General features: G+C 36.4%; 1 protein-coding gene across 1 annotated transcript; it reads right to left on the bottom strand.

Moving 5' to 3' along the window:
- Nucleotides 1-3,607: 3,607 nt before the first annotated feature.
- Nucleotides 3,608-10,236, bottom strand: Pcif1 (Phosphorylated CTD-interacting factor 1). Its single transcript, XM_088223777.1, has 6 exons — nt 8,867-10,236; nt 8,226-8,405; nt 7,480-7,617; nt 6,528-6,805; nt 5,250-5,519; nt 3,608-4,517 (listed from the first exon to the last, which is right to left on the bottom strand). Exons 1-6 carry the CDS (start codon nt 9,818-9,820, stop codon nt 4,313-4,315), a joined length of 2,025 nt encoding a protein of 674 aa, XP_088079903.1. The 5' UTR covers nt 9,821-10,236; the 3' UTR covers nt 3,608-4,312.
- Between the last annotated feature and the right edge of the window lie 2,368 nt (nt 10,237-12,604).

Here is a 12,604-nt window from a genome sequence, read left to right as displayed (position 1 = left end):
AGTTTAATAAAATATATCCACGATCAACAAAGAAGTATTATTTTTTTTATTTACAGAACAGACTACATAGTTTAGAATCCCGGAAATGTTCGTAAATGTACATCATTTATTTAGTTCTTGTAGTTTAAAGCAGGTAAGTTGTATAACAAATAGACACATTATTGCCTTACCAACCGCATCTCATATTCCAAAAATATCGCGCTGCCCTCAACAATATGAAATAAGATACAGAGATATACATGTTTCCTTAGTTCATGTTTTTATGTAAATCGTTACACAGCAATAACACCGCCCGTCATGGTACTATCTATTTATTCAATAAATACAACTGTACTTACGGATGAATCGATATATCTGTTCAATTCACGACAAATGTCCGTTAGAGAATGAAGGGAGGGAAGACTTACCCACGAAATGAAATGCCTTAAAATGACTAGGCGCTAATAACGAGTCTATTTAACTATACGTCATTGAGTAGAATATAGATTTTTTCATCATTCCATGGGTATAATTTACATTGCAAAGTGAAAACTTATTTAAAATTCTTAGATTTTCACGACAGTTCAAATACACATTGAATTATTTCGCGTGCGTGATGTCTTTAACCCTGATGATGGACGCTGCAATGCGATTCGTAACATCGACAAAGAGTGCGAAAGACACATGGCACAATAACCCGGAAAAGCTGAATGTTTGTCTGAAGAGATTGAGAAAGTATTTTGAGCGTTAATATCGGTTCATTGCATGTTCACATTTCAGATAAGTATTTTATCTTAGAATCTGAATGCCTATCTATTCCACTAGGGATAAGTACGTGTTTCAATATATCATAGGGTTAGTTAGATGTATTCTACGTTAGTAGGTAGGTACTTGCGGTTGTTGTTCATATGTTAATCACTACCCGTTTGGCTACACGGTAATTATAACTGATGCGTGTGGAAAAAAAAATGATTGTTTCGATGTAGTACAAAATTATGTTAGTTAAATTAATAATTAAAAAAGTACCAGCAAATGTATTTTCAAAATTATAATAACAGAAAACTGCCCCAATTCATTTTTATAAATATTTATCACAATAAAATTGCATCCAACGGGTTGGATTGTGATAATTAAATGTTGGCACTTTCTATTTGATACACGCGAAGTGTGGTCGTATTATTCGCCTTCGGATTATCTACAACATTTGCAGGCAGCAGAGATAAATAACGTATTTTTCTAATTGTTTTGTACAAACATATGTTTATCTATGTTCTAATTTAGACCTCGGTACAAAATACAGGAAAAGTCTACTCGAAAGCAACCACACTTAACATTACTTACTATTGTTTGTTTAATACAAATGTTATCTATCGTAACTTTAGAAAATAAATAAAAATATTAAAGAAAATACATTCAAATTTCTATTTCATATAAAATGTTTGGGACCTCACCCAAAATTGACATGAATTTGTATTTATATAGATTTTAAAAAAAGTGAGGTTTTTTTAAATCTCTATAGTAACATAAAGTGGCAGTAATTATTGGCAACTAGCATACTAAACGCGAATAGGATAGAGGAGGTTTTTGAGATTGAAGTAGATGAAAAAATTTCAGTTGCATTAACTTCTATGCTTCCTTTAAAAGTGTAATATATTCAGGGATATTAGCTGTACTTCTTCAAGATGTGTCTAATATATCTTAGTACTTTGTAATGACATACTTTTACATGGTTATATTCTTATTAAAAAATAATGCTGTTACAGATTTCTTTACCCTTATTAAAAAATATATATATATATGTATGTGTAACTAGTTTTCACTGTCGTCACTTTAAATGATCAATAAGCACCTAGTTATAAAAATGGTTTTAAAGAACTGAATAATGGAGAGTGTGATGAACGGATTGAAGAGTGGAAAGAAGATGAGATGTTGTTCGATCAAAAAGATCAATATACTAGTATATATGCATATAAATAAATTGTAAAATGTTCCCTCGGCACGGGATACTTAAAAAAAATATTTTTAATAAAAAGAAAACCAATTATAAAAAAATATTAAAATGTTTTTAAAACATATCATTTTCTCGGCTAACTGAGACAAAGTAGAGTAAACTTGACCCATATTACAATGATAGGTAAGAGATTTACCAATGTTTGATAATGCATTTAATAAACTGGAATTTTCCATATGAAAATTATAAAACTCACAAAATTCTGTCAGTAACATCAGTAGTAACTGATCATATACATAAAGTATGTCATAAAGACTTTCATTAATAAAAAATTGAAATGATTTTAACTTAGGCCCTCTTTAAATTATCCAAAATAATCTTAAAAATGAACAAATAAATACATTTCAGGATGAGGATGTATTTTAGAGCATCGGAGTTGGTTATATCAATAAACATTAGTACCCTACCACCTCATTATTTTGATGGGCCTGGTTTGTGATGCGGCCAACGAATTCGATATTAATGAACATCAGGTCCGTGCGAAAATTGCAAATCTGAAACTTTAGAGGACAGCAAAAACTGTCAAAGTAGATATTAGTAAATAGCGTTAACGTATTTCAAATTAATGTTATATAACAGAAAACATTATTTAGAAATTTAATAAGGGTTTGATCCTCAGAGTAATAATACGTAACCCAGAGAGAAGCCCTATCACTCTGTTTCATAGAACGCAAGCGATGTTGGTTAGCAGCAACCATTTTGTTTTGTTTGATAGCAAACACATAACGGTTCTGTCGGATGCTTTTGTCGGTGTGCTTGGCTTTGTTTGTAAATAACTTGGATATTTACGTTATAATAAATAAAAATCCACTATGGTGAATTGCAGTATGTTTGGTTGCAGCAGTAGGAGCGTCAAAGGTGTTAAAGGAGTCAGTTTTCACAGGTAATTGATTCTTAATATTTTCCCATGATTTACATTGATTTTTGGCATTTATTGTCCCGACACGTGTATTATGTTGCTTAAAAACTTTCCTTATATCAAAATCTTTACTTCAGATACTATTTTTTCTCAATTTAGGGGATAAATTTGTGAATTAAAGTATGTTTACTGTTGGTAATGACAGTTGATTAAGGGCAATATGTCGGGGTCGCACTAGGCATCTATATAAAGTTTGAGTCTTTATTTAGTAGAGGTTGATTAAAATTTTACTCGAAAATAGCAACGTTAACCTCGAAATCGCATCTTAAATGACATGTCCAAATTTCAGGCCGCTACGACTCGCTGTTTCCTGACGGACAAACAAACAAACTCAACACCGGACTTTAGTTCCATGGAGCTGGGATTTATGTCTCAATAAATGTAACATAAGTATATTGTGAATAAAATGAATAAAAAAATAAACACACATGTATTTTCAGTTTTATAAATTAAATAAATATAGGCGAATTATGGAAAAATAAATTGGAATAACCCTGCAATAATAAATACACAGGTACATATTTAAAAGTTTTTACAATGCAAATTAATTTCCATTTGGCAATTCTCGACCTGAGTACGGCTCATTGTTTTGCTGCGAACTGTAGCTAACTTAATACCCAATAATCATAGAACGTTTTTTCTACATTTGGGCTCTTCTATAGCTTCGCGCATTATTACTCTGAGGTTTGATCCATATAAATAACAGATTCACACAATGATAGATCTGACGTTACATCATTGTAGCCTTTAGAGATTTAGATTCATGTCATCATGATAACAGCAATATGTTGTTTACTTAAATGAGTGGTAATATTAATCCAGAGTATAATAAAACGTATTTAAATTGTCACCTAAAATCTGTGCCTGTGAGATTGACGTATTTTATCAGCAGATGCTTGATGATTGGGAACATTGGCAAATTGTTCATTTTATTTGGACGATATTTAGGAATGTTTTTTTAAATAACCCAAGCAAAATCATCATTTGGTTTGGTAGAAGATTTTCGGTGGCATATCGCCGCTTGGAATAGCAAGGTTCCATCTAACAATTTAAGTTGACTCGAGTTACAGATCTATTTGCAATAGTCTTTATTCATTTTTTACAAATTAACACCATCTAATCGATATTACAGGAGTTAGGAAGTGTTTCAACTGCATCCAGTTATTGAAATGAAACAAGGTTAAAAGATTGTATCAAATAATACAGTGTCAGTGTCAGATAGAACCATGTTATTCCGAGGAGTCAATATTGCAATTATTTGAGTGAAATTTAACAAACATCTGCATATACGTTTACTTAATCTTGTCTTTACGGACTTGTTTGATTTCTAAGTTTCTCACGGACCTGACGTACCGGAAGGAGTATGCAAATAAGTGTCGGGGGGATGTTATAGTAAGTTATGCTCATGTGATGCCCATGGGGGTGGCGGGGTGGGGCGGCGGGGGCACGGCGGGGGGAGGGCGGTCACGCTGGCGCTCGCGGCCGGGGCGCCAGGCGTCCAGCAGAGCCTCCACGCGCTCCTCCGTGGGCCCCCAGCGGGAGTGCCCGGCGGCGTTCTGCAGCCACACCACCAGCGTCCCATGCGCCGATCGGAAGTGCACTTCGTTTCTGAAAAGATGCGTAAAGATTTATTCGTGTCGTTTCGTCATACCGTGGGCAGAGAGGATGTACCGCCATACAAGTCTATCCTGACATACATTCTTAGCTTCTAAGTTACTATTCATTCCCCCCATAAATGTCTGTTTTACCATTATTACATCATCCTCTCGTTATACACGACCAAACCATCTCAGTGACCCTTCTTAATCTTATCAATTATATCTGTCTCAAATTTACATTCTCGCCTGATTTCATCATTCGAAGCCCTGTCATACATTAATTTCCCACACATTAGTCTAAGAAACCGCATTTTGAGTGCGTTCACTGTTTTCATCCTTCCTATGCCAATTCTATGTTTCACTTCCATACACGAGTGTTGGGACTAAGACCCCTGTACTGCAAGTCTCTAGCTTTGACTGTCATTTATTTTTATTGGAAAACAAAAACAATTTTTCAATTTTATATAATCTACTGATTAAGTGCAATAGAATGTACACAGAGAGTAACTTCTGGCAACAATTATCCTTCCAGCCTGGGAAAATAATAAAAAAAAACAATTATTGCATATTACCCCAAACGAAAAAAGGGGAGATTGCTGTCTTTGTAAAAAGTGGCAATATTTAGTACAGATAGGTGAAAATAATAAATAAGGAGATGACTTTTATAATTCTGTTTAAATATGTTCATCTCTTTTGCAATATCAACATACCTACTCAAAGGATATAAATAAAAGTGCCCTACTTAACCATGACATGCTGGAAGCCATGTCGATACTCGTGCTCCAGCGCCGGGACTACGATCTGTTTCCGCTTGAAGTGCGAGGCCTCCAGCTTCAGGAGGGCCCCCGGGGGCTGCGGCCCCCACTCAGGCAGGAACACCACGAAGCTGAGCGGCTCGGCCGACTCGGACAGCAGGCGCTCTATATGGCGGATGCTCGCCTCCAGCAGCTCCTCGCAGTATGGAGGGTTCACCTCGAACGACCCCGACACGGGCTTGAAGTCCAGGAATGGCCTGTTGAATATCGTCCAATTTTATTTATTTTTATCATTATTTGTAACATTTCCTGGTGTATTTTAGCTATGATGCCATAATTTGTCAAGAACAAAATATTCTCTCCACAACGCTTTATATTGTCTATTCAATTATATTTTCTCCATAACGCTATATTTTGTCTACAACAAAATTGTATCGGACATCGCCGCTCATTTAGAGGAAAAGGACAAAATACGACCTACAGTACAACGACGCACGCCGAATATGAATATTTATACGAGTGTTTTTGCTGTCACAAGTTATATGTTGTTTTTTCTTGTCTATTTTGGCTATGAGTCTCGATTTTGTGATCTAATAAGCTGCCCCTATAATAAAGACGGTTAATTATGTCACTTGCTTGGGTAGATGTTAGAATATCGAGACTCCAGCCACAAATATGTAAAGGATTGTGAGGTACTAGGCTTCACAGATCCCACTAAACTCTTTGTTACCTTTTTACCAAGTATGTAGGATTTTTCCCCGCTTGTTATGTATACGTCGATTGAGACACGGGGATGATGCCTACATACTCAAATCATAGGTGAACTTAATAGAAACATAGTTATTCAGTTTAGAAAATATAGTAAAGAAACAAAATGTAAAAATGTTCCGCCAATGAGAGAGGGTGCTACGAGTTGGTCCGGGACAGCCCGACCCTTTCTCGCTTTCTACTGCGGCTTACACATGCTGTCTTGTACTGTGCCTGACCGCGACACGGTACAAATGAATAATTGAAACCTGTATGTTTTTAGTAAATAAATTGTGTATAAATCAAGACTAAGCGTGTTTTTATTTAAATTACGCCCTCTCCGCCACCTGCCTGAGAAGTCTATCTCGTCGGAAAAAACAGGAATAGCAACTGCAGAGCCACCCCTATCTACAGTTCAACTATATGCACGGCGAGGTGTCGTATATAACTGTACTCGTCTACGATGCTGTATTTTTTATACTTAGTGCAAGTTTATCTACAAGTCTATTTGCAGTTACCCTCTTGAACCAAAGTAGCTGTCAGTGTCGGAGAAGGGCGAGCAGTACTGGCGGAAGTAGGAGTTGAGCGGGCTGGCGAAGCACTCGAAGGTGACACCGAACATCTTGTGCAGGCACTCAAACACCGTCACAGGAAGCGAGGACTGCGTCACGTGGCTGTCACACGTGGAGCCTGTGGAGCCCAGGAAGGCCGCGTAGCGCTTGCTCAGGCACCACACTCTGCCCAGGAACAGCTCGAACTTCTTGTCGTCAAAACAACTATACCTGTATAGGTGCTCCTGGAAATTAATTGTTTCTATTATTATTTAGCATGAAAACATGGCCAATTATTTGATTCCATTATTTATTTTTGGAACAATAACAAATTACTAGCAAAACTTAATATACTCAAAAATAACAAGTAAAAAAAAAGAGTTGTGCATCCGTTAAACATCCGCAATAATTAATGCGGAGACGGATGTGGATTTTCTAAAGTAAGCGGACGCAGAAGCGGAGCTCCGTAACATCCCTGGTTTAATTATGTCAAAAGCAGACGCAATCGAAATGGTATGCATAATAAGATTGATGTATGAATGTGGAATACGCCAAGAATGTAAGTTAGGATAGACGCATGTCGAATTCCATCCTCTTTGCTCGCCAGTAAGGAGAACTGACGTGAAGATATTTTTATTTTTTAAAAATTATTTACACAATAGTCTTAAAATTAAAGTCCTGCTGAATTGTAAGCATACAACTCAGCAGGTCACCCCTGTATTTAACTCACTATTTTTAATATTGTTTGGTAACATATTAAATATTTTATACTGTATCGCAGTGTCCTTATGCCATGTTTTTTACAATATCTAGGCACAGCTAGCTATTCATAGAAAGCATTGAAATGTGGAAACTAAAAAAGTCAAAGGAATTTATTTGGAAATTTAATATAGAAACAAGTGAAAATAAAATCATTTACCAATTTCTGCAGGTGCAATCCGTTGAGAACGAGGGTATCATTCTGATACCGCAACATGGCTTGTTCTCTGTCCAGGTAATGGTCCACAAGGGGTGGTCGAGGGGAAGGAATCGCAAACTGCACCGGGTAACACCAAACCTTTATAGAAGGAATAAAGGTTACATTTATGACAGGGTGACACTTACATATATATATATATGATAATGGATTTTATCGATCTTGCGACATCGTCAGACTGCTATGTTTTGTAAGAAGTTTAAATTATGTACACGTTGTAAAATTTAAGTGTGCGTGGTGGCTGAACCCGACCTAGTATAGGTTCAGTTGGCACAAAGGACCAGAAACTAGCTCAAAAGGAAGGGGGGAATTAATTTGTGTTAAAAAACAAATGTGTATATTCCCTTCTTTTTTACGTAAGTGACGGGGTGCTAGATCATGTTAGATGCGTTGTGGGGGTGGAATTGTGTAAAAGAAGTCTAGTGTTATAAATATTTTGATTTATGGGTTGAATCAAATTGGAGAAAAAGATTATTTAAATAAGACAGAATTTTCGTTATCACACAAAAATGTATTCTTTCTGCATGTCCGGGCGGGTAAATAATACAGTTCTGTATTTGAAATGAAATCAGAATTCTGGACAGGTGTTTTTGACTATTGTCGGGTAAAAATCCTGAAGAAAATAGAGTGTAGATAAGTCTGCCTTGTAGTGCCAGAGTAGTACCGCGCTTGAGGTCTCGTTTAATTACCTTCCGCAGTGCCGCTTGTTGTTGCGGCGCACTTAACTCTGCTATGCCGTGTTCCTTGAGCAACGCGCTGTGTTTCTCTCGGATCTTACGAGAGTATTCCGCTGATAGGTGATATATCTTCAGGCAAATTCCCTCGACAGAAGCTTTCACTGTTTCGGTGAGGTGTGGCTGACACTGACGCTGTAAACAGATATTAACTATACTCAGTACAAAGAAATTATTGCAAATATTTTAAAAATCAGAGGATAGTTTTAGAATCAAACTGAGCCCTTTTTCTGTCACTGATTCATTTCATAAGTTCGTTCGTATTATACTTAGAGGGAACGAGAGCGAAATATGATTTTAATTGCGTTAGAGTTAGATGGAAATATGACAAAAGGAAGAACTTACGAAACGAATTCCCATTGTAATACAGGCCCTTATTTAATCCATAATTGTATAAGCAATGCCTAAGATAAGCAGCTGAAGTGCAACTAGGAACAGACAATTGACAGTTTTTTTTAAAAACACAAATTTGTTATTTGCATCACTCAGTAATATTTATGCTATAAATAATACTGATTTTAAAATTCAATAAACAAATATTTTTTTAATAACACAAAAAGTTACAGTGAGGACTAAGTCAATAAAATTATCCCAACCTTCAAGTGAGCTAATCTATCCTGAAAGTCATCGTAGGTAGCACCGACTGTTCTGCGAAGCCACTGGAATGTGTCCTCGGCATTCCACTTTACCACTTTTCTACTTTCGGGGGACGCATTTCTGGATTCGATCATAGACTTGGCTGCCTCTGCATAGCGCGATAACTGCTTCCTCGCGTCCCCCGTAAACTTGGGGTGGCCGAGCTTGATTGGAATGTCGTTCATAATTTCGTCGTACATGGAGCGGGAGATCTCGGGAAAGCAGTGACTAGGGAGCAGAGGGTCGCACCCCCCTTGGTCGCACACCTTCCGCTCCATCAGCCAGCGGTTGAAGGAGTCTTTAGGAGCGTCTATGGATTCCCGCGCATGACAGAGTTCCTGGTAACAAACTCTAAGCTTGGACACTAGCGAATACCTGTAGGACTCGATCTCGGGGTGCGGGTGGGGACTTATGGTGGGCGGCCTCTCGTATATAACTACGTTAGTAGATATATCGAGATCCCAAGGTCCGGCCAGGATGAATTTCTTAGGAGGAGGCCCGTTGTCTTCGGAAGCTCGTCGCTTGGGAACGATGAGCGCCGGATTGGCCGGGTTTGGCCCGCAAATCCCGAGTGGGTCTGTAATAGGATCGAATTCTCGCTTCGTCAGGGGCATCTCCCACATGGATTCTCCGGAAAGTTTATTCCAAAAGTAAGGTCTGTTTTCACGCTTGGACCAATACTTCCGCCACCCTTGCTGGAGGAGCTCGGGGTGTATATCCTCCGTGAAGCTGACTCCTGGCATGGGGGGCCCCTGGGGAGTCTGCGGAGTGGCTTGGCCGGGAGAGCAGTTGGCATCTCCGACAGTCGGCGGTAATTTGATAGGAGAGCTTAGAATCTCGGGGGAGCTATCGTTGGCCGTCAGTGTGTCCCAAGTGGAAGGGCCAGCCACTACTTTGTCTCTTACTTCGTTCATTCTCGACGGATTGTTCAACTTTATTCGAAGAACAAAAAGGCGGGAGTTTACTTAAGGAACATCTAAAGAGTTTTATTGTATGTCCAAAAGGTAAACTTATAATATACTAAAGGTCGTTAATATTCCTAAAAAATAAATAAACATTATTTTATTGCTTTCACTAGTAAAAATTGTCCAAATAATGTAAAGTCTGTAGTGATATGTGACATTTTATTAATAACATCCAAACATAACGAGTTTATAGGGCTTAGAGCACAGGGGAATGCGTAAAAATTTACTCAACACTTAATTAAGCGAAATCTCATACATAAAATTTAATAAACGGATTACGAAAACAACAAACAACTTGGAAATCGAAAATCTTTAAATTTTTACTAAGCACAAACGCAAAACACAAGCTCCGCCATTTGCACATAAATACACTGTAACTGAATGTTACTATAACAAAAAAATGGCTGCACAATAATAAATATGTAGAATAAACCGTTTTTACCCGATAAGTAAATTTGGGGTTTGAAGTTGTGTATACATAATATTTTATCGAAAAATATACAATAATATTACTGGTTTTATGACGTCACTTTTATTTTTTTAAATAGCATATAAGTTGAAATTATGTTTATGCATGGTATTTATTTGATACGTCGTTGTTTTTATAATGGATCATAGTTCATGAAATAAGGATGATCTCTAGTTTTATATTTGGTTTAGGTGTTTTTCGCAAAAAAAAATTTTGGATGTACAATAAATTATTGTTATTCTAAGTTCCTATCCAACCTCTCTGATGTTTATTATATTCCACTCCCCACTCATATCCTCTTCTGTTCCTGTCCAATAAGTTTTCATGATAAAGTTTTATGTAAAAATGTGTTAATACATTAAGGTGTAGTAAATATTAAATACAAACTTGTATATATTTTGAACACTCGTAAAAATAATGAAAAAAAAAATCAAACATGAGACTGACTAGAATCACACCCAATACCTACTATCACGGGGGGCAAATATTAAATATGGAGTGTTTTAAAGGGGGAGTTTTGGTTATTTGGAGAGTGGCGATGAGAGAAAGATTATAGACGAGATTTGATTATCTCGGAGGCTGTGAAACTCATTGTCTCTTTTCCACACTTATTCATAAACACCTCGTCATATTTAAGACTAAAATATTATGTTCTGCATATTATTTCTAATAAAACTAAATTATAACTAACTAAGCTTTAGAATGTATATAAAATTAAATACGTTTAAAACTAATTAAATAAAAATAAACATAAACTAAACATGGAAATCTAAATTATCAAACTAACTTATACCTATGAAGATTAAAAAGGAATCATTAATTTAAAAAAATTGGAAATGATTCGCCTCCTAGTGAAGTGGTTGGCGCGTTCGCCTACCATACTTGAGGTCCTAGGTTCGATTCCTGGCAAGGTGGATGTAAAATACCTCCAAACATATTATAAAATAATCGCTGATACGTTGCGATTGGCGCACTGGTGCAGTGCCTTATGTACCACGGGCGCGGATTAGAAAATGATGGCGCAAAAGTTAATACGTGGCAAGTTGGAATAATCGGCGCGCGTACAAATGAAGATGTATGAAATTTGAAGATGAAAGGTTTGTATGTATCACAGAGGAATTAATTATGCGTTTTATTTTGTTATTTTCAAATAAGTTTTTAAAATACAAATATTATTTTAATGGCCATCGGTTTGCGAATTATTATTAAAAAGGTTATGTTTTTCCCCAGCGGAAAACATGCGTCAATATTTATTGTTAAAGTTATTATTTTCAATAGAAAGGGTTTTGGGATTCCGGGTAATTTGCCGCTCGGTCATTTCTTCTTCTTCTTCTTCGTTTTTTCATGGCCTTTTCACATCTCAACTTGGGTGTTCTGGCCAGTGTCGAGTAGTTTTGTTTTTTTTTTTTACATATATACACATGTGTTAGTAATATAATATGTACAAGTTAGTATGTTAGTATTTAATATAATATATACATATAATAATAAAACATATTTACAGCTTTACACCATTTACAAATAGATATTTACGTAGGATTTTAAATACACGTTTATTGGGTGGGGACAGGAGAGTTAGAATATGAATAGGGAATGGGATGTTAATATCAGAGAGGTCGGATAGGAAATCAGGATAACAAACATTTATGGGGCATCCAAAAAAAATATGGTTTAAATCTTCTTCATCTAGCTGACATTCGCAAATGGCAGAGTCCTGGACATGGATTCTGAACAGGTGAGAACCATTGCAGCAGTGCCCAATGCGCATTCTGCATTTTGAATTTAACCCGAGGTCGTAATTGACATTAACAATGGACGAAATATTTGTAAATACCTAGTAACGGCTCGGGTAAATGGAGATTTATTTTTAATGTATTTATTTGTAAAGGCGGTAATTAAAAATGGGATTCTTTTCGGAATTGGCTGGCATGAATTAAAAGGTTATATTTAAATGCATTATTGCTGAGAAACCCCAGATTAGAGAAAACAATAGAATGTATTGGAAAGTTATATTTAAATTCGTATTGAAATATTTTGAAACATCGCCGCGTTTTTTCCCAATACAAACAAGGTTGATTTTATAATCTAAAACGAAAATACTTGCTTATTTTTACGGGGACAAAAGTTTTTAATGCCTGAATATTTTAAACAGGTTTAGCTCGTATCACTACTATTCTAGTCAGTGTTGAGAACACCCCAGTAGGGATGTGAAAATGCCAAGAAGGATAAAGTATTTTTCACCTTGGCAGACCTTAATCCACGTT

The sequence above is a fragment of the Micrasema longulum genome, unplaced genomic scaffold (genome assembly GCF_059751315.1).
Source record: "Micrasema longulum isolate JH-2025_06_02 unplaced genomic scaffold, ASM5975131v1 h1tg000251l, whole genome shotgun sequence".
Classification (NCBI taxonomy): domain Eukaryota; kingdom Metazoa; phylum Arthropoda; class Insecta; order Trichoptera; family Brachycentridae; genus Micrasema; species Micrasema longulum.
This window is presented reverse-complemented; position numbering and strand designations above follow the sequence as displayed.

What these genes read in the sequence shown, in the direction of transcription:
- Pcif1 (XM_088223777.1), bottom strand. Translation starts at nt 9,820, where the DNA reads ATGAACGAAGTAAGAGACAAAGTAGTGGCTGGCCCTTCCACTTGGGAC. An exon ending in GATTGCACCTGCAGAAATTG is followed by an intron (nt 6,806 to 7,479) that starts GTAAATGATTTT and finishes ATTAATTTCCAG; the next exon opens with GAGCACCTATACAGGTATAG. An exon ending in TTCCAGCATGTCATGGTTAA is followed by an intron (nt 4,518 to 5,249) that starts GTAGGGCACTTT and finishes GCATCTTTTCAG; the next exon opens with AAACGAAGTGCACTTCCGAT.